General features: G+C 38.8%; 1 protein-coding gene across 2 annotated transcripts in view; it reads right to left on the bottom strand.

Moving 5' to 3' along the window:
* Positions 1 to 737: 737 nt before the first annotated feature.
* Positions 738 to 23,834, bottom strand: part of IGFBP3 (insulin like growth factor binding protein 3) — a 30,909-nt gene continuing 7,812 nt past the window's right edge. For both annotated transcript variants that reach the window (XM_072153123.1, XM_072153122.1), the window contains exons 3-5: positions 7,676 to 7,893; positions 4,499 to 4,618; positions 738 to 1,375 (exon numbers count right to left, since the gene is read on the bottom strand). In XM_072153123.1, the coding sequence (XP_072009224.1) occupies positions 1,250 to 1,375; positions 4,499 to 4,618; positions 7,676 to 7,893 (464 nt within the window). In that variant the 3' untranslated portion in view covers positions 738 to 1,249. The remainder of the gene's footprint in view (positions 1,376 to 4,498; positions 4,619 to 7,675; positions 7,894 to 23,834) is intronic.

Here is a 23,834-nt window from a genome sequence, read left to right on the forward strand (position 1 = left end):
TTGGTGCAACTCCTTTAAATCTACTGGAGACTAAATATATGATTTGTCCCAATTATACCGTATATACTCGAATATAAGCCGACCCGAGTATAAGCTGAGACCCCAAATTTTAGCACAAAAACCTGGCAAAACCTATATATTTTTTATTCGAGTATAAGCCGAGTTTGGGTTTTCAGCACATTTTTTGTGCTGAAAAACTAGGCTTATACTCGGGTATATATGGTAAATGTTCTGCAAATGGCTGAAGGGTATATGTCTAAAACATATGCCTTTTCATGTTACTACACAATTTGGTTGCTTTCAAGCAGCCAAATGTATAGTAACCTGAAAATGCCTGTGTTTAAGAGGATTGCGTTCTGACACATGAGTCAGAACACCATGTGTGAGCGCACCCCGAGTGAAGCTGTTCCTCCTCTGTTTTCACTCAACTCCTGGTGTGGACATCTACAACTGGTCCACACAACTTTTCTATTTTCTTTAGTAATCAAATCACATTTAGGTTGATATTTAAGGGGGAAAAAAAAGAAAAAAGAATATAATTAGTTGTGTGTGCCTTCTATATGTCCACACAGGCAACAGAAATCAGAAAGTTGTGTGCCATTTATGCATCCTCATGGATTAAAAATGCGCATGCAGCATATGAAAATACCAAACAAGGAATGTCACCACCTGAAACATTTCTTTACCCACTAAATAAGTAGAAACATCATAAAAGAAAAAAAAATAGTGTCAAAGTATAATTTGTTTAAATAAAGTTTATATAAAAATATATTAAATACAGACTAACAATATTCATAATATACTTAAAATAGCAAGTCCTCATAAGACAAAAAGATTACCCGTGCAGATAAAATTCCCAAAAAATTGGATGATCTTCGTAATCGGAGGGGGTGGGAGGCAAATGCAGGAAGTGTAAAATATTTGCTTGATCTGTCACTAGAACAAAACTGAATTGGTCACAGGCGTCTATGACAAGTCTTTTCCCTGAATCCATTGTTTAGTGCTTTTATTCTTTAAACCCCTTTCAAGTCCCTTTTTTATAGTCCATAGTGCAGAATAGTATGGAAATTAGGAGCTGAAGTTACAAGATTATCAGTGGCAGATTTCAGCAGCCATGTCCACAATAGAATAAAATATTCATATTTGATGTAAAGTTTGTTTGCAGCTTCAGGTCAAGTATTTATCGTTTGCGGTTTTCTTCTTTTGACATCTCGTTTTATACCAAAAAATGTGTGATCACTTAGTTTACTCATTTGCTTTCCACATTATAGCAGTTGGCGTCGCCCCGATTATTTATATTGTATCCTGGAAGCGGCTGTCCATATTTATCCACACACCAACAACTTCCTCTTTTTCTGCCTTTTGATGGACGACACTGCAGACAAAAAAAAAAATATAGTTTTACTCAATATTTTCGTTTCTATTGAGGTGACTTCAAGCACTCTAAATCAATTTATGTCTTCGACATTCACTATTGTTTTATATTATACACACACATTTCCATCTGATTTGACTTGATAGCATTGACAGCATTGTAATGCAAATGTCAAACACATTTGCATGTGATGTTTGTGATATGAGGCTTCTGACACAACAGCATCTGTATATGTATGTTGGATGGCTGATACACTGATTCTTAATAAGAGGAGTCTGTTCCTTCTGGAATAGATATACAATGTGGGATTAAGCCAAAACAATATATCATACTTGGTGTTTAGGGGGCTTCCTTTCAAGGTAGAAAAAGGAGGAATTGTTTTCCTTTTAACACCTTGGAAAACATATTTGCATTCTTCCCAGAATTCCCTAGTGGATCATCTACGACTTTAATTTTCCACATGCCTATAAGGTGGCTTTAATTGGCAAACTCTCCAGAAGGAGAACTCCTACTCCTAGTAAAGTGACTTCCACCCATCAATATTCTTTGAGATGAGATTCATACAAAAAAGTAGCCGATGGCTTCATGGTACATCACCGGAGAATCTGGGGTTATTGTAGCTTATTGTACTGCACGTAAAGACTTGCCATCATAAAAGCAGGAGCCATTTTTTAACAATAATAATTGAGCTGGCTCACAACACCATGGGGTACGGAGACAAAAAGAAATATATGTTTTAAACCAACTGAACAAAGTCACAGTGAATTGGATATAGTCACTGTTTTTTCACTGACTATTTTGGGTAAAAAAAAAAAAATCATTTTTTTTTACTTTTTTTTATGTGCTTGACAAAAGGATACTAACTGTTTTATAGGAGATTTTTCTTTGAGTGATCTCGGACCTGTACAGAGAGTGGAGGGGAGAGCTGTCAGGAAAACCTATTGTGAATGATGGATCCAGCATTCTCATTACGAACATGTGAAACATTAGAATTAAAGATGTCCTTTTCTGTCCACTGCCATGAGACTTGTTGTCAAAAAGTTATAATAGTAAAAGTAAAATAACTTTTTTTTTTAAGTTTTACAAAATTAGCAAGTGTCAGTTTATTGTTATGCTCGGTGGCCATAAAAATTATTTAAAATCTCTCTTTAAATAACCCAAGATTAAGCAAAACCTGAAAAAGCAGTTCATATCCTGGAGACCCCTTCCCTGAAAGTAATCATATTTGAAGGGGTATTCTCATCTGGACAGTCACATTTAATTTATCTGACATATACATACGTATCTTCCATTGCATGTTATTAATAATAATGTATGTGTAAAGATAATTTCCCATAAATGTAGTCATGTTGTCCCTTAAAAACAAGATAGTTGTCCTTGGATATGACCTCCACAGCACTCGTCCAGCAGTGTGGGACATGCAGTAACTCCTGGACATTTCATATGCAAAAACTTAAGACATTTATGGGAAATTGTCATAACGCAGGTGCATTTAAAAAAAAAAAATAATAACATCCAACTGAAGAAAAGTATGTATATGGCAGGTGAATTATATTTAATATCAATGCCTAAATGATAATACGCCTTCAAGGACAAGTACGCTACTGTAATAAGGCGTTGGCATATCACATATTTAAAATGGCAATGATTATTAAAATTTATTGCCAAGATTTTTTTTCCCATCAAGAGAAAAACAGCACAAATTGTCCATGCTGACTAAGTAAGCCTATATACCCAAGTTCCTTGCCAAGAATGTAACTAAAAAGGTCAGCATGTCCTGAGGATTTAAAATGAAATGTCTGTTTAGTGCCAAAATAAAAAAACTGTCCAGACGTTTTATGTATGAAATAACTTGAATCTAAATAAATGGCAACAGTAACAGATTTCATCAGGTTAGCATAAGACAACATGACAGATCCTGTTAGTGTAATGGAAACTCTTGGCGACTATACTCAATATTGAAGCTCTGCCCCATTCACCTCAATAAAGACAAAGCAGTAGACAAAACACTTTTGATGCTAGAATGAATGATTTGGCACATTACTAACTTTTTAAAACTATGAACGCATGTTAACAGAAATTTACTTCTATACATGTAACTGGCATATTTTAAGCCATATACCAAGATTAATGGCTTGCTCATATTTCTATTGGTAACAAGATACACACAAGTGTTTCTAGGAACTGAAACAGCCAGTTACAATTTAAGGAACTGATCTATCCCTGTCATATGGTGAATGCCTCCTGGTTCTACAATAATGGAGACTGGTATTAAAATTTGTGCCAACAATGACTGATGAGGTATGATGAAGCTCTGAGCTCTGACACTCGACTTACAGATGACTCCAAGTTGCAGACAGATCTCTGGATGCCAGAAATTTACTGTACCTTAGCCTCAGGCTGCAATTATCTACTGTAAGCGTTATCAAAGGTATCTGCAATGAAGGTTTATTTTTAATACTTGTTCCCATGACAACCAAAAACTTTAAAAATCCAATTGTCCCAGGGACAAAAATAAATAAATAAAAAACTTGGTTTGGAGTTACAATTACAAAATATACCTGTTCCGACTTGCATACAAAATAGGTTTGAAGTTGAATTCGTATGTAATCCGAGGTATTCTTATCTGGCCATTCACATTCCTAATTTCACATTGACATACTTAATCTGCTATATACATACATTTCTTCAATTGGATGTTATTAAAAAAATGTACCTGTGTCAAAGTACATTTCAGCCATGTTGTCCCTTAGAAATGAGATTGTTGTCCTTGGATACCACCACCGTAGCAGGAGGATCTGCACAAAAACAATTGTTTTTCCATGTCCCGGAGTTACTGCAGGATTGCTAAGTAGGCAACAATAGTGCACGTCTGGCCACTGCTGCCAGGGTGCGGGGGTGGTCATATCCAAGCACTCCTATCTTGTTTCTAAGGGACAACAAGGATACATTTATGGGAAATTATCTTCACACAGGTAAGTTTTTAATAACATGCAATTTAAGAAATGCATATACATAGCAGATGAATTAAATAAATGTGAATGTCCAGATGGGAACACCTCTTTTCACTGTAAGTTTCACTGAATTTAGATGATAAAAGCATGATACATTAGAGTTACCCACTTGTTTTTTCTTGTAAAATCCTTTCTTATCACAGTTTGGAATATGAAATCCTCTAGGGCTCAAGACATTCATGATCTTTAAGTGATTTAAAATACTTTCCATTTCTCTTCGACATGGACCCTGAAAAGACAACAATATAGAATTATTGCTGCTGTATCAGTATAGAGTTTACCATAAAACTAGGTGTACTGCCTACCTGCATCCTGTCATTTGTAATTTTGACATCTCACTGCTTCACAACACACCAAATGTTAAGTGTTCTAAATAACTACTCAACTTTACAGTTATCTGACCGATCTTGGTCCACACTGGGAGAACATCATTTATACTTTTATACATAAATTGTATAAATATTTACCAAATATGTTAAAAATATGTACAGTGTCAAACCATCACTATTTTCCGCCGGGCAGAGTGTGCATGTACTTTTGCAGCTCCTTTATGCTTTCTGCCTTCAATACTAATACAATATCAGGATTGTGTTTCGGAAGTGAAACTGACCCAGAGATATCCAATCTTAAAATTAAAGTAAAATAAAATTACAGCGCATACTCAGTGTTTTACAGCCGGGTCCTGCTAGAAGGCAGGACCTAACTCCGGAAGAGGATCGCGCAGCCCCCAGGGCTGACAATGGCAGACCCCGGGGCTGCGTTCGGAGTAGCGGACCCCCCCCGGGTATGTGCAGCGGTGGAGTCAGATTCCCGTGAAATGGCCCTTACACACCCCGGTCAGGCGTGACTGCAGAGTGTAAAGCGTTTACACCCGCGATCAGAGGAATCTCCAATCGTGGTATTGGCTTTAATATATGGCCGACACCAGCAGCTTCTGGTGCCGGCTCCGGTTTCTTTTTTCTTGTTTAATAAATTAGCAAAAAATATCTACTTTTTTTTATTCTGTCAACACGGAGCGCAGAGTGTACATTAGTGAGAAAAACAAAGAACTTTTTTGATGTTACCAATTGGCTGCATTGAAACAGAATTAAAAATTTAAAGGGGTCTGAATACTTTCCGTATTCACACTATACGTACTATCTGCAAAGAGCCAGTGCAAATAAGATATATGTAGCCGAATGGCAGTTGTGAAGGGGTTAATTAAAAACATGAGAAAGCTAGATTTGTATCACGTACTTGTTGGTTGTAAGGATACATCAGAATTCATCCTTACAACAGTGGGCTAAGGCGTTTACCACTATGTGCACCTACAGTGAGATAACTAATCCTGATCCTTCCCACTGAAAACAGCAGCAGACAGCATTTGGCTGTGATGTCCTTTTATGAAAAACATGGCGAGTATGTAACTTTAGGTTATCTGTACACATGCGCAAGTCTACCATCGACCTAAGCATTATAATTTTCTGGCAGCATATTGTAGAGAAGCATGTTGGGATTTCTGTCCATTACGCCATTTATAGAAATTCCCATTTCAATCCTTATGCTAACGTCCTTGTCCCCTGCTTGTACCATGGTCCCATCTAGACCACTGTTCTCTCCATTAGATAAGCAGGAGATTTTTTTGTGACAGAATTGTGGCACGCAGTTTAACGCACTAAGCACTAACACACCTCCCTATGGTGCACATTTTTTCTGTCTTGTCACACACAGTGCAGCCGCGACACAAAACTGGCGCAGACACTTTCTAAATACATGTGCAAGCTCTTTGCCCGTTCTTTCTAGTGCAAAGTCGGACAGGAAACTGGTGCAAACAATTTAATAAATGTGGGTCAAAGTGTGTAATCACAAAAACACCACACATTTGGGTCACCACATGAGCAACAACTGGCACAATACTGTATAATGTAATCAATACTTCACCACAGACTGGTTTTATCCACAGGAAACTTCCTACAGACAGATCTAAGTGAGGAATTGATAAGAAGAGACAGGTCATTTGACAACTTGCGTAAGATCCCCCTTTTCCATTTTGTGTTTCAATAGTGTGCTCCTCTCTTTACATGATCCATATATTTTTTTTTATTTTGACATTTTCAAAGCTGTATGATTGCTTGTTTTCTGTGTAATGAGTTGTACTGTCTGCTTAATGAAGTACGGCTTAATGAAGTACGGTACTTATTTACCTTTTTTTTCCTTGATGGTAAACCCTTGCCAAACCTAAATCGCACATCTGTGCATGTCACATGTTCAGTATTTTAATCTCATCACTTCTCTGCCTGCAATCAGGCTTACCCGAGCATCATTAATTATGTGCGATGGCAGCTTTTATATGGTTACGTTCCTGTGTGATTAGTGATCAGTACTAATATGCTGGTATCGGTTTTGGAAATTTCTCAGAAATGTCATAAAAAGGACAGAAAAAAAAAAAATTCTTTAAAAAAGCTACCAGAAGATATCTCCTTAATGACCTGTTGGATAATAGTTTGTCAAAAGGCTGTTAAGGGAGTATAGAGAGGGCTCACAGGCTGAGCCCTCTCCACATAGCCTGGGCGTTATCTGCATATTAGACTTTCCTAAACATTGGACCTATTGTCACGGCAGGGATTTGAAGACAATTTTTCACGAAACCGCCTGGGGCGTGTGGTGTATGTGCTGACCTTTTGGCTAAGGCTATATCCGAGTACTGTATCTAGCTTAGGGCTGGATGGCAATAGATATTGCTGGAAGTATCTAGGTCTTATTATTGTACTGTACGACTGTTTACATTCAAGCAGAGGGACAGGTTTCTGTACATAACTGGGATCGTTTACGATCTCATGCTACAGAAACTAATGCATGGGTTTAGAAGATAATAATCCATTGCATTTACATTCAAACTATATGTCTGCTAACTCTGCTAGCCTGTGACTGAATCCCTGCACCCTGATTTGGTGCTACTTAGGCTCAATCTACCCACAGGGGGAATCTAAATGCTATCCCAATTAGGACTTTACGAGTAACTACTCTCTCCCTTGAAAGCCACTTAACCTTGGGCATTTGTGTTTTAAATACACTTCTCTAGCTGAGCACGCAGTGGTTATTCCACAGTTATTTTATAACGTCAAATACTAATAAAAGCTACTTTTTAGAAATTATGTTTTTTGTCCGGACCATGACCGGCTGACATAGAAGTCAATGGAGGCCGTGATCGGCCACAAATATGGTCCTGTGAATCAGGCCTTACTAAGGATTCATGCATATATGAATATAACAAGCTATGCAATTAAATTTGTGAAATCATACTTACATACTCCATATCTTGCTTAGATTCTATAAAGTAATTTAAGGAGTCTGTGCTTTGTGGATCATAGTCAACTTTATATCGCTGAGTATTTTTGGCTTGTTCCTTCCTGATGATTTCTATTTTGGTCTGAGGATTACTATACAACATTCTCTGTGTGTTAGATGGCGCTTGGGTGTCAGTGCTGTCAGGAAGCATGTCCTCATTCGATTTGCTGACATTCCCTATGAACACAAGAAGTATTAACAGGTAACAATAATTCATGACTGTCAATATGTTTGAGTGCAAGATTTGTACTTTAAATAAAACTAAGATTTTTCAGTGAAAATCCCTTGCATATTTGGGAGCAGAAAAGAAAAATCAAACAGAATACACCACACGCCACAAACAAAACCAGACAAATTTGCTTCAGGTCCCTGTTGACACTCCTGGCCAGACTGGAAGTGTATCAGCAGTTGTGGCTACAACGGCAACTTGACAACATTGGGCCTAGTTTGGAGCAAAGTTTTATGATGCATTGAAACTTTGATATTGTTTTAATACTTGAAAGCTTAAAACTGTTCTTGAATGCTGAGAATTCCCTCCTTGCTGTAGCTTCACAAACTATTACACTGTCTCACCTTCCCTCCTGCTCCCTCAGCAGCACCCCCCCCCCTCTGTCCTACAGTTGCAGTACAGAGGGGCTCTAGTTTTGCCCCAAGGACCCTTCAAACTCATTAGCATAATTGTGAAAGATTTATTTCAAAGGAAGGAGATCATTCATAAAAAAAATCTAAAATAACCACAGTCACAGTGCATGGAACTATGAGTAAGTGTCTCTGGTTTATCATGATGGATTTTAATGCCAGATTTCTTTTAAAGTATTTTCTTTTATAAAGCATAAATTAATACAATTTAAGTTTAATTCATGAAAATGTAAGGTAAACAAAATAAAACCTTTACAATACAGAATTTTTTTAAAATTTTTTTAGATATATTGTAATTGGCAAATAGTGTCAAGAAAACATGTGCAATTGCATTGTTGATGGCAGTAAATTTTAAATTAAAGGCTGGCATCTAAAAACTAAATCTCATTGTGAAGGGTTTCTGCGCATGTTGCATATTAAAGAGGTATTCCCATCTGTACATTCACATTTAATTCATTAGTCATATGTAAACATTTCTTCAATTGGAGGTTGTTAAAAAAATGTTCCTGTGTGAAGATAATTTCCCACAAATGTAGCTTTGTTGTTCCTTATAAACGAGATAGCTTCCTCAGTTACGACCACCTGCACTATTTTAGCGGTGGCCAGACATGTGCTATTGAGCCCTGCCTAACCTCCTGGATTCAGCATTTATTTCCACAGGACGGCTGCGGGACAAGTAGTAACTCCCGGGCATTTCATATACAAAAACATTTTGCTTCTTTGTGCAATTCCTCCAACAGAGGTGGCAGTATCCAAGGGCACAGTCTTGTTTCTAAGGGTCCAAACGACTACATTTATGAGAAATAATCTTCACACAGGTACATTTTTTTAATAACATCAAAAGAAATGTATATATATGTCAGATAAATGAAATTAAATGTAAATGCCCAGATGAGAATACCCCTTTCAGTACAGATTTGTTTCGCAGCATTTCCACAGAAAAATAAATTAGCAGAGTAATGTATGGGGATTATGACAATCCCATACACACTGCAGAAAAAAAAAAAACTTCAGTGGAATGGCCTTACTACAACAGATATGTCTCTTATCTTCAAAAGAAATATCACTTATACCTGCGGATGCTAATGCGGAAGGTTAAGCTCTATGCCCTGGCGCATTGTATGCATCAGAAACCAGCTTGCTGAAGGATTACCACTTAGGTATAATCCTGCACCCAATGCTCTATGGCAGTGATGTCTAACCTATGGCACGGGTTCTGCCCTTTCTGTGGGCACCCGGGCCATCACCAGAGATGACTCCAGATATCTTCCTGCAGTCCCAGACAGCCCAGGACTTGCTGTGCACAGAAGTATTTTAAAGTGACAGTGCTACCTGGGACTGTTTTTGGCTTTATAGGTGTCCTCAGGGTGCTAGTTTCAATGAAAACTGTGACAGAGAAGGCAATATAAAATCAAATGAAATTTCTGTGTTGGCACCTTGCGATAAATAAGCAGATCTTTGTTGTAGTTTGGGCACTCGGCCTCTAAAAGGTTTGCCATCACTGCTCTATGGTATGGAGATGCCCAAAGTTTATTTTATTTTTTTCCGTGACTAAATATTGTTTTGGTATTTATATTCTAAACCCAGTATCAGTAACAAAAGTGTGGTCTACAGTAAGGAGTAACAGTTACAAGAGGCAGTGCATAGGCAACCCTGGCAGGTATCTATTATTTTCTTCACCGACTCTCCCTTCCTCCAGGTGTATATATTTAATGCGTATGATAAACAACATTTTTTTCCCAGAACATGGTTGCAGCCATGGATGCAGCACCTTATTCCCAATAGTCCACCCTTGTGGTGTGTTTGCAATAGTACCACGTGAACATGCCTCTAAGGAATCAAATTGAAGTAGGTGGACAGCAGCATCCCTTCAGCACCGATCTAAAAATTATGTGATATGCCTAAACAAACCCTACAAAATGACTCCTATCACAATTATTTATGGAGTCATACAGCTTTCCCAGATACAGATAGGTTACAATACAGCAGAATATACAGTACAGTTATAGTATAGTACAATTTCCGATGAGCAGGGGCCTGATACTCCAGTGCATTCGGGTTCCAAGGATGGTGATTGACATATTTTCAGCATATGTCATGTGTGCAGCTTCTTTGGGCATAAAATATTTCTAAAAAGCTGTGCCAGGACAGACGACAGCTCCACTTTAACCCCTTATCAACGACACTAGTTTTCAGCTAAATGACCAGACTCGATTTTTCGAATATGACATGTATCACCATAATTGGTTACAACTTTGGAACGCTTTAACATATCCAGGTGATTTTGAGATTGTTTTCCCGTGACACATTGTACTTCACTTTAGTTGTAAAATTTAAGTGATAAGTTTTGTGTTTCGTTTTGAAAAAAAAAAATCTAATTTGGCAAAAGTGTGTAAAATTTCTCCATTTTCAAATTTTAAAATGTTGTGCTTTCCAGACAGGAAAAAAAACCTACCCAAAAAGCTTGATAATTATCATTAACGGAATGTCTGCTTTATGTTGCGTTGACATTTTATGCTTCTTTTTCTAGGATGTTATGAGGCGCAATTTTTCTCATTTTCATGAAAATCGCCAAAACTCACATTTTGAGGGACAACTCAGCTTCCAAGTGACTTTCAAAGGCCTAAATAATAGTAAAACCCCATAAATTACTCCACTTTAGAAACTCCACCCCTAAATGTATGTAAAACAACTTCTATTAAGTCTATTAACCCATTAAGTGTTTCTCATGGGTTCAAACAATATGAACCTGCGATTTAGAAACTTTAAATTTTAAATTTTTTGGAAAATGTATTAATTTAGGCCAAAACTGAATCAAATGATGAAACGCTCAACAAAGTTTGATGCCCAATTTCTCCCGAGTGTAGTGATACCCAATATGTCCTGTACTGGCGCACGGCTAGGTATAGAATGGAAGCAGCGCCATTCACAGCAGATTTGTATTGTCACAATGTACAGGCTATAAAATTTTCTATGGTAATGTGAATATATGAGTCTTATTATTTGCGGGGTGAGAAACACTTGTAAAAATAATTCATTTTGGGAGTCTATAGCTTATAGCTATAACAAAATCATACATTTTTATTTTGGATTTTTAACACGTAACGTAAAACTAATATCGTAACGTAAAACTAATATCATATCTTTATTCTCTGGTTCACTACGATTAAGGGGATACCTCATTTATATAGTTTTTCTTATCTTTGCTCAATTTTACTAAGCAAAAGCAATATTTTAGAAAATCGCATTGTTTTTACTATCGACAACTTTTCAGGGCCATAACTTCTGTAATTTTCTGTTGACAGATCTGGTTGAGGGCTTACTTTTTGCGAAAAGAGTTACATTAAAGCACACAACTTTTTAGAACATTTTATGTGTTTGTGTTTGATAAAAAATGGTATATTTCGGGAAGTTTTTTGTGTTTATTTTTACGTCGTTCACCGAGCGGGTTTAATGTTGATTTATATTTATTGTACAGTTTAATACGGAAGCGCAGTGATACCAAATAAAGTTTTTGGTGTTTTTGTGTTTTATATACTTTATTTGCATTTTATGTGCAACTGTGGAGATTATGGGACTTTTATTTTTATTTATTATTATAAAATGATTTTTACTTTTTAAACATTTTTACAAATTCCATATTTAGGCTTGAACAAGCGTTCATCCGATTGCATCAAGCATGACCGGTCAAGCATGACCGCGGCGTGTAAGGGGTTAGTGCCAGGTCTGTGCTGTGACATAAGAGCCCGACACAGGCACCAGCGAGACCCAGTGTCCCGAAATCTTCTTCTGACACGCCGCCGTAGAAAGGAGTTGCGTCAAAAGAATACCTTAAGGAACGCCATAAAAAGCTGATAAGGCAGTCATTAAGGGGTTAATGGTGGTTATTATGACCTCCTGAGTATTACCACAGTGCGGCAAGTCAGTTAAGTGCCGTGAGTGTGAAGGTCACCACTGTGGCCTGTGATTTTTACCAGAACCCCGCTGCAGCCAAAGGAAAGGCCATAGAAAAACAGTAAAGCAACTTTAAAATGTAAATTGGGAAAATAATGATGATTGTCATTTGTGATTCCCCCTATCAAAACAGAACGACACCCATGCGGTGTTGTTCAATTTTTTAGAAATTTTCCTCAGTCAGATTAACCTTTTTCTGTCTTTGCCATGAGCCCAGTCAGTTACATCCTGCCATAAGTCCAAAGATGCTTTGTGAACTCATGAATTAGCAAATAAAGAGATTCCAACTAGTAAATCCACCGATTTCAGCATAGTGTGTACATAAAGGAGACATTGATCAGGGCTTCTATGACCTCACACTGGTGCAGAAGCCCTGACATAATTGCAATTGGCAGCAAACTGCCAGCAATTACGATTATTCCCACCTTCAAGCCAAGGGGGCATGGAAGGGCATGAAGTCAGCAAGGCAGGGGGGGGGGGGGGACGGTATGGTAGAACCTGGCGTAGAAATAGACGCTGCACAGACTCGCCGCCGGATACATTATGAGACGGGAGCATGAGCACCGCTGTATAATAAATCTCCTCCACAGTATCTATATAGTGACTAGCTTAGCAACTTTCATCACATGGAGGAGCATAGAATAAGACATAGAAACTGTGAAGTAATTACACGAAGTGTACAATCTGTGCTGTGTAAACATTAAGGGTTAAAAGTTTTCCTGTTTTTATTATGTGTTAGACTCTTCACTCCCCCCCCCCCCCACTAAACTCATGCTCTTTGAAAGCAATTGGACCAGGTGGGTAGCTGGGTTACTATAAATAGAGGGGGTAGGAAGGGGTCAAAGAAAAGGAATGCCAACTCTGACTCTGAACAACCAAGCAAAATTGCAAAATTGTGCAATGATGTAAGGACGTCAGTGTCAGAAATGGCAGCCCTAGCGGATCCTGCTCTCCCTCACAGCCGGGGGAGCAGACCAGCTAGTAGTAGGGTGGATGGGAGTGCAGGCAAGCCAAGGCAGCTAGTGGTTGTAGGGGACTCTATAATCAGGAAGACGGGTAGAATAATTTGTCACCAAGACCGCCTCAACCGAATGGTTTGCCGTCTCCCTGGTGCCAGGGTTCGGCATGTGGTGGAAAGGGTGGATAAATTAATGGGAGGGGCTGGGGATGACCCAGCTGTCGTGGTCCATGTTGGTACCAATGACAGAATAGATGGTAGGTGGAGGAGCCTGAAGAATAATTTTAAAGAACTAGGTTCAAAGCTTAAGGAAAGGACCTCTCCGGAATCCTACCTGTGCCATGCGCTACACAGAGCAGACAGCGGGAGCTCAGGGAGTTAAATGCATGGCTCAGATCCTGGTGTAGAGCAGAGGGATTTGGGTTTCTAGAGCATTGGGCTGACTTTTCACTGGGGTACAAGCTGTTTTCTGCAGATAACTTGCACTTAAGTGGAAGGGGGCTGCTGTGCTGGGGGAGAAGATCCTAGCAGGGGTGGCGGAGTATTTAAACTAGGATCAGGGGAGGAGGAAAAGGAAAACACTGAAGGGGTAGACAGGTCAGAGAGGGGGCAGGTTATGTTGGTGGGTGGTGAGGTGGGCGGTGTATGTGGGACCAAGGCGGTGGATAATGAGATCCACAAGTTGCAGAACAGTGGTGAGGATATATGTGCCAGTAAAATTACTTTAAATCAGATAAATAACTGTGGAAAATTAAATTGTATGTTCACAAATGCCAGAAGTATCACAGGCAAAATGGGCGAGCTTGAGGCTCTGATATTAGAGGAACAGTTAGATGTTGTTGGTGTAGTAGAAACATGGCTTGATGCCTCGCATGATTGGGTTGTTAATATTCAAGGTTTTACACTCTTTCGGAAAGACAGGGCAAATAGGAGGGGAGGTGGTGTATGTCTGTATGTCAGAAGAGACTTAAAAGCGATTGTGAATGAGTCAGTGGTCTCAGAAGAGTGTGAGGGGGCTGAAAATTTGTGGGTTGAAATTCAAAGCCACGAGAGCTTTGAGAAAATTATTTTTGGTGTAATTTATAGACCCCCTAACATCTCTGAGGAAATAGATGGTCACCTATATAAACAGATGGAGCGGGCAGCACAGGAGGGGACCGTAGTGATAATGGGAGACTTTAACTTTCCAAATATAAATTGGGGTCAGGGCTCGTCTTCATCTGTGAAGGGGAGACATTTTATGAACATTCTTCAGGATAATTTTATGGTGCAGCTTGTAGAAGATCCCACAAGAGGTGACGCATTGTTGGACCTTGTGATTTCTAACAATGAGGAGATTGTCCAAAATGTCAGTATCAGGGAACCCCTTGGGAACAGCGATCATGATATAATTATTTTCCTCTTAAACTTTCGAAAGCAGAAACAGGTGGGAAAATCAAAAACTTTGAATTTTAAGAGGGCTAATTTCCAAAAATTCAGGGCTGCAATACAGGATATGGACTGGGATCAGATTCTGTCAAATGATGATACTAATGATAAATGGGAGAAATTCAAATCTATCCTGGGTTTTTATACTTCTAAATTTATTCCAATAGGTAACAAGTATAGACGGGCTAGATTACACCCAGCGTGGCTTACAGCTACAGTTAAAAGAGCAATTAATGAGAAAAAGAGGGGATTTAAAAAATATAAATCTGACGGGTCACCAGAGGCTTTCAATACTTACAAAAAACTTACGAAAATCTGTAAAAAAGAAATCAAATCAGCCAAAATACAAAATGAAACACAGGTGGCTAAAGATAGCAAAACAAATCCCAAGAAATTTTTTAGGTATATCAACGCAAAAAAAAATGGGTCAGAACAGGTTGGACCCCTTTATTCTGAAAACGGGGCATCGGTGACTGGAGGCCAAGAGAAGGCGGAGTTACTTAATAGGTTTTTTAGCTCCGTTTATACAATAGAAGAGAGAACTTCTGACGTGGGTGGTGCCAGTGCAGGTCATGTACCCTGTAATATACTAGACTGGCTAAATGTAGACATTATCCAATCTAAGCTCAATAAAATCAATGTGTACAAAGCTCCTGGACCAGATGGGTTACACCCCAGAGTTCTTAAAGAACTCAGTTCTGTTATTGCTGTACCACTGTCTAAAATCTTCAGGGACTCCATAATGTCTGGTGTGGTGCCAAGTGACTGGCGCAAGGCAAATGTGGTGCCAATATATAAAAAGGGCTCTAGAACTTCGCCAGGCAATTACAGGCCTGTAAGCTTAACTTCCATTGTGGGGAAAGTATTGGAAGGGTTAGTAAAAGACTATATACTGGAGTATGTGACATCAAATAGAATAATAAGTGACAGCCAGCATGGGTTTACTAAGAATAGAAGTTGTCAAACTAACCTTATCTGCTTTTATGAAGAGGTGAGCAGATGCCTGGATGGAGGAGCAGCTGTGGATATTGTGTTCTTGGACTTTGCAAAGGCATTTGACACTGTCCCTCATAGACGTCTGATGGGTAAAATTAGGGCTATTGGTTTGGCAGAAATCATTTGCAATTGGATTGAAAACTGGCTGAAGGATCGTATCCAGAGAGTTGTGGTCAATGATTCATACTCGGAATGGTCACCAGTTATGAGTGGTGTACCTCAGGGTTCTGTGCTTGGCCCACTACTATTTAATATATTTATTAATGATATAGAGGTAGGAATTAATAGCACTGTGTCTATTTTTGCAGATGACACCAAACTGTGTAGTGTAATACAGTCTATGGAGGATGTTCATAGGCTGCAGGGTGACTTGGACAAACTGAATGTTTGGTCATCCACTTGGCAAATGAGGTTTAATGTGGATAAATGTAAGGTTATGCACCTGGGGGCCAATCATCCAAAGGCAAAATATGTCCTTGGGGGAGTAAATCTGGGAGAGTCCCTTGTTGAGAAGGACCTGGGGGTACTAGTAGATCATAAATTGAATAACAGCTGCCTCTAAAGCTAGTAGGATCTTGTCATGTATCAAAAGTGGTATGGACTCTCGTGATAGGGATGTAATATTATCACTATACAAGGCATTGGTTCGGCCTCATCTGGAATATGCTGTCCAGTTCTGGGCACCGGTCCATAAAAAGGATGCCCTGGAGCTGGAGAGGGTTCAACGTAGAGCCACAAAAATAAGGGGTATGGAGGGTCTTGGTTATGAGGAAAGATTAAAACAACTAGATTTATTTAGTCTGGAAAAGAGACGACTACGAGGGGACATGATTAATTTATTTAAATATATGAATGGTCCATACAAAAAATATGGTGGTAAGTTGTTTCAGATTAGATCAAATCAAAAGACGAGGGGGCACTGTCTCCGTTTGGAGAAATCAAGGTTTAATCACCGGAGGCGACAGGGCTTTTTTACTATGAGAACGGTCAATCTGTGGAATAGCCTGCCTCAGGCACGGGTCACAGCAGGGACAGCAGAGAGCTTTAAGAAGGGTCTAGATGCCTTTTTACACCTAAATAACATTGATGGTTATGTTATATAGAATTGTTTCCCCTAAATCCCTTCCTCATCCAATCCCTTCCCTTCCTTGGTTGAACTTGATGGACAAGTGTCTTTTTTCAACCGTATAAACTATGAAACTATGAGGTGAAGGAAGACAGCAAGTTATGTTGAATCACATACTGGGTTGGTGGGACTGATTGGGGAACAGGGGAGCCTCCTGCCTCAATAGTTTTTGCAGCAGATTTTTGCACACAGCTGAAGACAAAAGTCTCTCATGCTAGCTCAACAGAGCAGCATTATATGAACCCCTCCAAAGTGAGAATGGAACAGGAGTTACTCGGCTTTAGCAGTAGGATCAATCAGACTCCTAGGGTTAATGTACCCTTGGGGGTCTAAAAAAAAAAAATTAAATAAACCTAAAATCAAATTGCCCACTTTTTAGATAAACTGATATAAAAACAAAAAATAAAAATCATATAAATATATATATGGAATAGATTATGTGCCTTATTAGCAGCTATCTTGCTCACTAAAATAAAGTTCACTGTCCACCCTTCCAAGTCTTTTTCTGCTGCAGATTTATGTAGTAATTGACCGTTTAGAACATAATTGTACATTTTGTTTCCCTAGCCCAGGGGTAAACAACCCACGGTTCACAGACCCTCAGGTTGCACCCCCACTGTCTGCAACTTCCAGTGCAGCAGGGCTGTGATTTTATTTAATTTATGCCTTGATTTGCGGTAAGCACAGTGCTGCAGGACCTGTACGGTCACAGTAAGGAGGAATAACTATTACTGGAGGCAGAGGGTGCCCTCACGCGTGGCATTTTTCTCACATTTTTAAACACATCCAAAACGAAAGTGGGAGGGGGGGTTGGCCAAATCGCATAAGCGTTTGCAATGAAACGCATGCGTTTCATAGGAAACTCATGCATTTCAGGCAGACCGCCCCCTCCCACTTTTTGGGAACTAGAACTAGGGGCAGGAGGGCCTGTCTGAGTGAGGAGAGAGAAGAACAGTTTTATAGTAGTTATATTCTTGTCCATAGGGGCAGTATTATAGTAATTCTATTCTTATACATAGGGGGCAGTATTATAGTAGTTCTATTCTTGTACATAGGGGCAGTATTAAAGTAGTTATATTCTTTTCACCTCAGGCACCAAAAAGGCTAGAATTGTGTGGAGCCAGTTATTCACAATTACCTCCTGCATGGGTTCAGACAATTTCCACCATCATTAATATAGCCTTGTTGTCCACTGTGTTGTAGTCTGCTCTGAGGTCTATGTTACTTATTATACAAATGCAGTATTTTGCAGTAGTGGTTTCTTGTTTACTCTGTACTATGGTTTTTGGGGCATCTAGGGTTTTAGCTAATAGTGCGGCCCTACTTTAAATCTTCTATGAAGTCATTAATAAGTATATTAAAGAAGCAGTCCCAATACAGACTCCTTTAAGAACCCACTCTGAACACCCCCAGATTTCTATCACTAAACCAATTGCTAACCCAGGTACACATATTTTCCGCTAGTGCCAGTGGTCTCATTTTGCGTAACAAACTTTTTTTTCAATACATATCAAATGTAATGGGAAAGTCTAGATACACAACATCCACAGCCTCCCCCAGGTCCAGTCTAGAATTAACCACTTCATAGAAGTTGATTACTGGGAACCTGACACCGTTGTTTGAAAAAATTTAGTTGTGGGCAGGTTCCCATAGAGCCCTTATAGGTAAAGGCAACCTTTCTTCGCTTCGCAGAAAAGAAAAAAATGTTTACATTTATTCTCTGCCTGGTAACTAGGCAGAGATTCTAGCGAGTCTAGGTGGGCGGATACATACGTGCGAGTCCCACGGCTTGCTCCCACCTCGTTTCCCTACGTCATCCAGCTGTCGGCTGGCATAACACATTTGCCTACGCGGCTTTACTGCTTAGCTTCCTGCTTATGTGTTATAATTCAGCTGACAGCCGGATGAATTGGGGAAAGGAGGTGTGAGTAAGCCGCCAGAATCGAATGTATGTATCCGCCCATTACCAGGCAGAGAATAAATGTTAATTTTTTTTATTAGTGATTTTATTAGCTTAATTTTTTTCAAACAGCGGTAACAGGTTCCCTTTAAGTTCGTATGCCAGGAACGATCTCTCATGAGCCCAAGCTGATGCTGTGTTAGAAGGTCGTGTACATAGAGTTACTCCAGAATAGCAACAAACCCCTCAAATATTTTTCCCACAAAACAGGTCTGTAGTTTTCAGGATCACTTTGACCTTTTTGTGAATGTTGGTATCACATTTGATGTGCGCCAGTCCTCTGGAACAGAACCTGTCCTTATGGAATGTTCAAATATTAAAAATATGTCTGGCGCCTGGCGATTTATCCATTGTCTATTGTAGTGGTTTTAAGGGCGCATTTCTACCTGGGTTAAACAGCTGATTTATTAGAGGATTTACATTATAGAAGTAGATTACATGCCATCAGTCAGAGTAGTTGAAATTCAATAGTTTAGCCATTTCCCAATATCCCTCCACCAGGACACTCAGGTTTTTAGGTTATACATTTGAAAAATAATTTGGGATTATTTATACTTCCCTTGGAAATAAGACTTTCAGTCTCCATTTTTTTTTCAAAGTATCTATATCTACATCTATAATCCTATAGCACTGCATCACTTTCTTAGGCCCCATGCACATGACCAAATGGGGGCCAGAGATACAGTGACACAATTTGAAGCTGCATCACAGCACTGTGACTGAACAAGGCAGCTCGGCTCTATGAATCCTGCATAATGTACCTCTATGCAGGATAAATACAGGCTTCAAAGGCAAAGGAGACTCTGTTCCAGCACTACCTGGCCTACATGTTTTCCCCCTGCTCTCTTACTGTCTGCTAACACAACACCATATCTACTTATTCCAGCTCTCAATTTCAACTACAGTAGATGGAGAGACCAAGAAGTAGGACAAACCACTGCATAAATGTAAACTATACAGGCTCTCCTACCAACAGTCAATTACTCTGTGGCTGAGGAGGACTTAAAATTCAGCTTAATTTGTGAACAAACAGGATGTTAAATTATATTACAAAAACACACTCCAACACAATATTAAAAAACAATCATGCTTTAAACATCTTGTATTTTTGGAAGTTTCAGATTAAATAAATAAGAGCTTAGCCTTAGAGGCAAAATTTCATGGCAAATTAATTTGAGGTAGTGATAGTATAGGGTTATATTTATAAAAGGTGTTTTAAAAGTAAGAAGGACAGACTTGTACTGCACCAGACTTACCAGGGTGCCTGATTCTGGATGATAAATCTGGTCGCAGTTTAACCCCTTAATGCCGAAGCCACTTTTCACCTTCCTGACACGGCCCATTTTTTCAAATCTGCCCTGTGTCACTATAAGTGGTTATTACTTCAGAACGCTTTAGCATATCCAAGTGATTTTAAAATTGTTTTCTCGTGACACTTTGTACTTCATGTTAGTTGAAAAATTTTGGTGGTATGTTTTGCATTTATTTATGAGAAAATCAGATATGGGGGTTTGAACGTTATGTGCGATTTTTCACATTTTCATAAAAAACGCAAAATCCTGCTATTGAGGGACCTGCTCAGGTTTCAAATCACTTTGAGAGACCTAAATAAAAGTAAAACCCCATTATAGAAACTACACCCCTCAACGTACGTAAAACAACTTTTATGAAGTTTGTTAACCCTTTAATTGTTTTACAGGGGTTAAAACTAAATCGGATGCAATTTTGAAAGTAACATTTTTTTGGCTAAATGAATGTGTTTTTCAAAAAATGTACAAATTTTCAGTGGATAAAATACCAAAACGCTCCACAAAATTTAATACCCAATCCCTCCCGCGTATAACAATATCCCATATGTGGTGGTAACCTGCTGTATGGGCACACGCCAGGGCATTGAGGGGAAACTGCGCCATTCAGAGAAGATTATGCATTGTCACTTTATTGGCTATACAATAATTTTTTTGGCAATTTGGACATATAAGGGCTTATTTTTTGCGACATGAGATGCACTTTACAAACACTTCATTTTAGTGGCTCATTAGCTTATTGATAAGATTTTATTAACTCTTGAATGTATGGGTGAAAAGAAAATTGTCACTTTTGGTTTACTTTCTTTTGGTTGTTTTTGGTTGTCGTACACAGTACACTAAAAATATTATATTATCTTTATTCTACAGATCACTACGATTACGGTGCTACCTAATTTATATAGCTTTTCATTTATCTTTTACAATTTTACTGGATAAAAACTAATATAGAGGAAATCTTTTCGGAGACGTAACTTTAATATTTTTTGGTTGAAAGAGCTAGTTTAGGGCTTATTCTTTACGTGTTGAGTTGTTCTTTTCAGTGGTACCATTTTGGAGCACATAACTTTTTTTGATCACTTTTTAGAACATTTTTGTGCAGAGATTTTATGAAAAATGTACATTTTTTGTACGTGTTTTTCGGGTTTTGTTTTTACGGCGTTCACCAAGCGGGTCCAATAATGTTTCTGAGTTATTGTACGGATTGTTACAGACGCCGTGATACCAAATATGTGGGGTTTTTTGGCGATTTTTGTGGGTTTTTTTTCACTTTATTGCAAGTGTATAGGGAATATTTGTGTTTAGGGGACTTTAACTTTATTTAATTAATTCTTTTTATTAAAAAATGTTTGTAATGTTTTTAACTTTTTTTATTTACTTTTACAAGTTAGCTTGAACAAGCGATCCACTGATTGCTTGTTCAAGCTCTTCTTCACATTACAGATGTATTACACTGTGTAATGTAACACACCGAGCATGCTGCGCATGCTCGGTGTGTTACAGCCGGGTCCTATCAGAAGGCAGGACCCGGCTCCCGGAGGAGGATCGCGCAGTCCCGGGGCTGCGATCAAAGCAGCGGACCCCCCGGTAAGCGCCGTGGGGGGGTCCGATTCACTTTAAATGCCCCTAACAATCTCCGATCACTGGTGTTAGAGGAAGGTGTCGGCTATAATATATAGCTGACACCCGCAGCTTCTGGCCCCGGCTCCGTTCAGGAGCTGGGGCCAGAAGTTTGACGTAATAGTACTGCATTTTGCAGGAACGCACCTCCCGCGATGCAGTACTACGTCAAATGTCGGGAAGGGGTTAAAAGGGTTGGCCACTGTTGTACATGTGCCTTTACTGCCCATAAAGACAAGTTGCTTAAATATGCTCAGGATAACAAAAGAAACATATTTAATTCGAAGTTATTAACAAAAATACAGCATTTTAACAGATATAATTTCAACCTGTCTCTATCAGTGCTGGTGCACACAATTTCAGTTGCCCCAGGTTTTCAACCCTGTATCTTCTGACTTGGGGTGGGGGTAACTATCATGGTTTTCTGTCTGACAGTGCATGAGCTGATCTGCTCCCATCCTCCAACCCTCTCTCCCCCAGGCTTCCAGGACAAAGCTCACAGAAAACCACATCACAAGGAGAGAGAAGCTGCAAGCTACAGTCAGTTAAGTTTATCTTGGGAGGGGAAGGGAGGCACAGAAGTACTCATAGTGTGAGAACAAATATGTAGCATAGCGGACAGTGTGTAATATGCATCTCATCAGCTCAACTATGATCTGTCTCATCTCTTTTTCTATGTGTCAGATACTAGTACAATGTTCAGAAGGTAAATGAAAGTGTATATAAACCTGTACCCTAATAATGTAACCACATTGTCTCAAAATAGGCAAAGGTACATATACAAGTTGAGACACATGAAATGAGAGTTATTAAAAAGTGACCAACCCCTTTAAGACTGTCTAGTCCAACTTTACACCTCATATTAGTTGTTACACACTCCTTTCAGTGCACTAGTTGCTAAAGTATCTGCAAGTGTTTTTTGGCACAAGATAAGACTACTGAATTTTGTCTGTCAGTTTAAATCTCCCCATACTGATGTAGTTTTGCAATGAATGCCAAGTGGCACCTTGGATATGTACTTAATATTTGCAAGAGAATCAAACAAAGGCTCCAACCTACTTTTCCAAAGTACATAGTAAGTGTTGCATTCATTTTTCTAATAAAGGATTTCTGCTGATGATTCCAGTGATATAATGGGATGCAAACAGCACATAGCTTTAACAGTTCTCAATAATCACAACGCCAAGTAAAATTACCAGAACCTGTGTTTGTAGGGGTCTCTGGGATCCCTTTGCCATGGGATCTGCTGTGAATGTCATGTGGTAGGATCAGAATCTATTCTGGATGACTTTGTTGGCAGACTAGGTCCCTCTAACTTTCTTAACAATTTTAATTAAATACATAATAAAAAAATTGGTTGCCAAGATTTTTCTAAATGTTTAGCAAAATAGTTTGAAGGTTATAAATGATATATGAATCAGTTCTTACATAAGCAGCAGAAATGTACCCTTAATCCTTCAATAAGTGCAATTATTCACTAATGCCAGGGCATTATTGGTATTATGCAGAACATAGCTCTACCCAGAGTCTGGCATTACCCATGACATATACAAGAGTTCCAAGTTAATATCCTATAAAAGTGGTGATGACTTTACCTCAAAATACCTTTAGTAAAACTCATGAGTCAAGTGTACTGAAGACTTAATAACAGCATCTTATACGGGAGGCTCAAAGTAAATAGCAGTGGCATAATCTCAGCAGAGCACATGGTCACATAAAATAGCGTTCCATAATATTGTAAAATGCAACCATTTAAATCTGATGGAACATTTTTCTCCATTCATGTTGGCTACATTTTCCAGAATGATAGACAAACAGTATACATATTCTGCCGCGACTAGCAATGTATCCTTTATACTTTCCTTACTTTTCCTTCTTCTCATTTATTGGGTTTGTTAAACTGAATTGGCACGCTTTATGAATTTGGGTTAGCCACTATTTGCTGACCTTAGCCGCCTTTTTGCTACACACAAATATAAACATTCATCAAACTCCAAGCCAAGGCATAGCTAAATCTTGAACTGATCACTTGTAATACATCATTAAATCCCAATTTTATGTGTGTAAGTGTAGAATAATGCATGTGCAAACAGACAGGTTTATTCTGGAAAACAGTTGCATACTTGGCCC

The sequence above is a fragment of the Engystomops pustulosus genome, chromosome 5, assembly GCF_040894005.1.
Source record: "Engystomops pustulosus chromosome 5, aEngPut4.maternal, whole genome shotgun sequence".
NCBI lineage: Eukaryota > Metazoa > Chordata > Amphibia > Anura > Leptodactylidae > Engystomops > Engystomops pustulosus.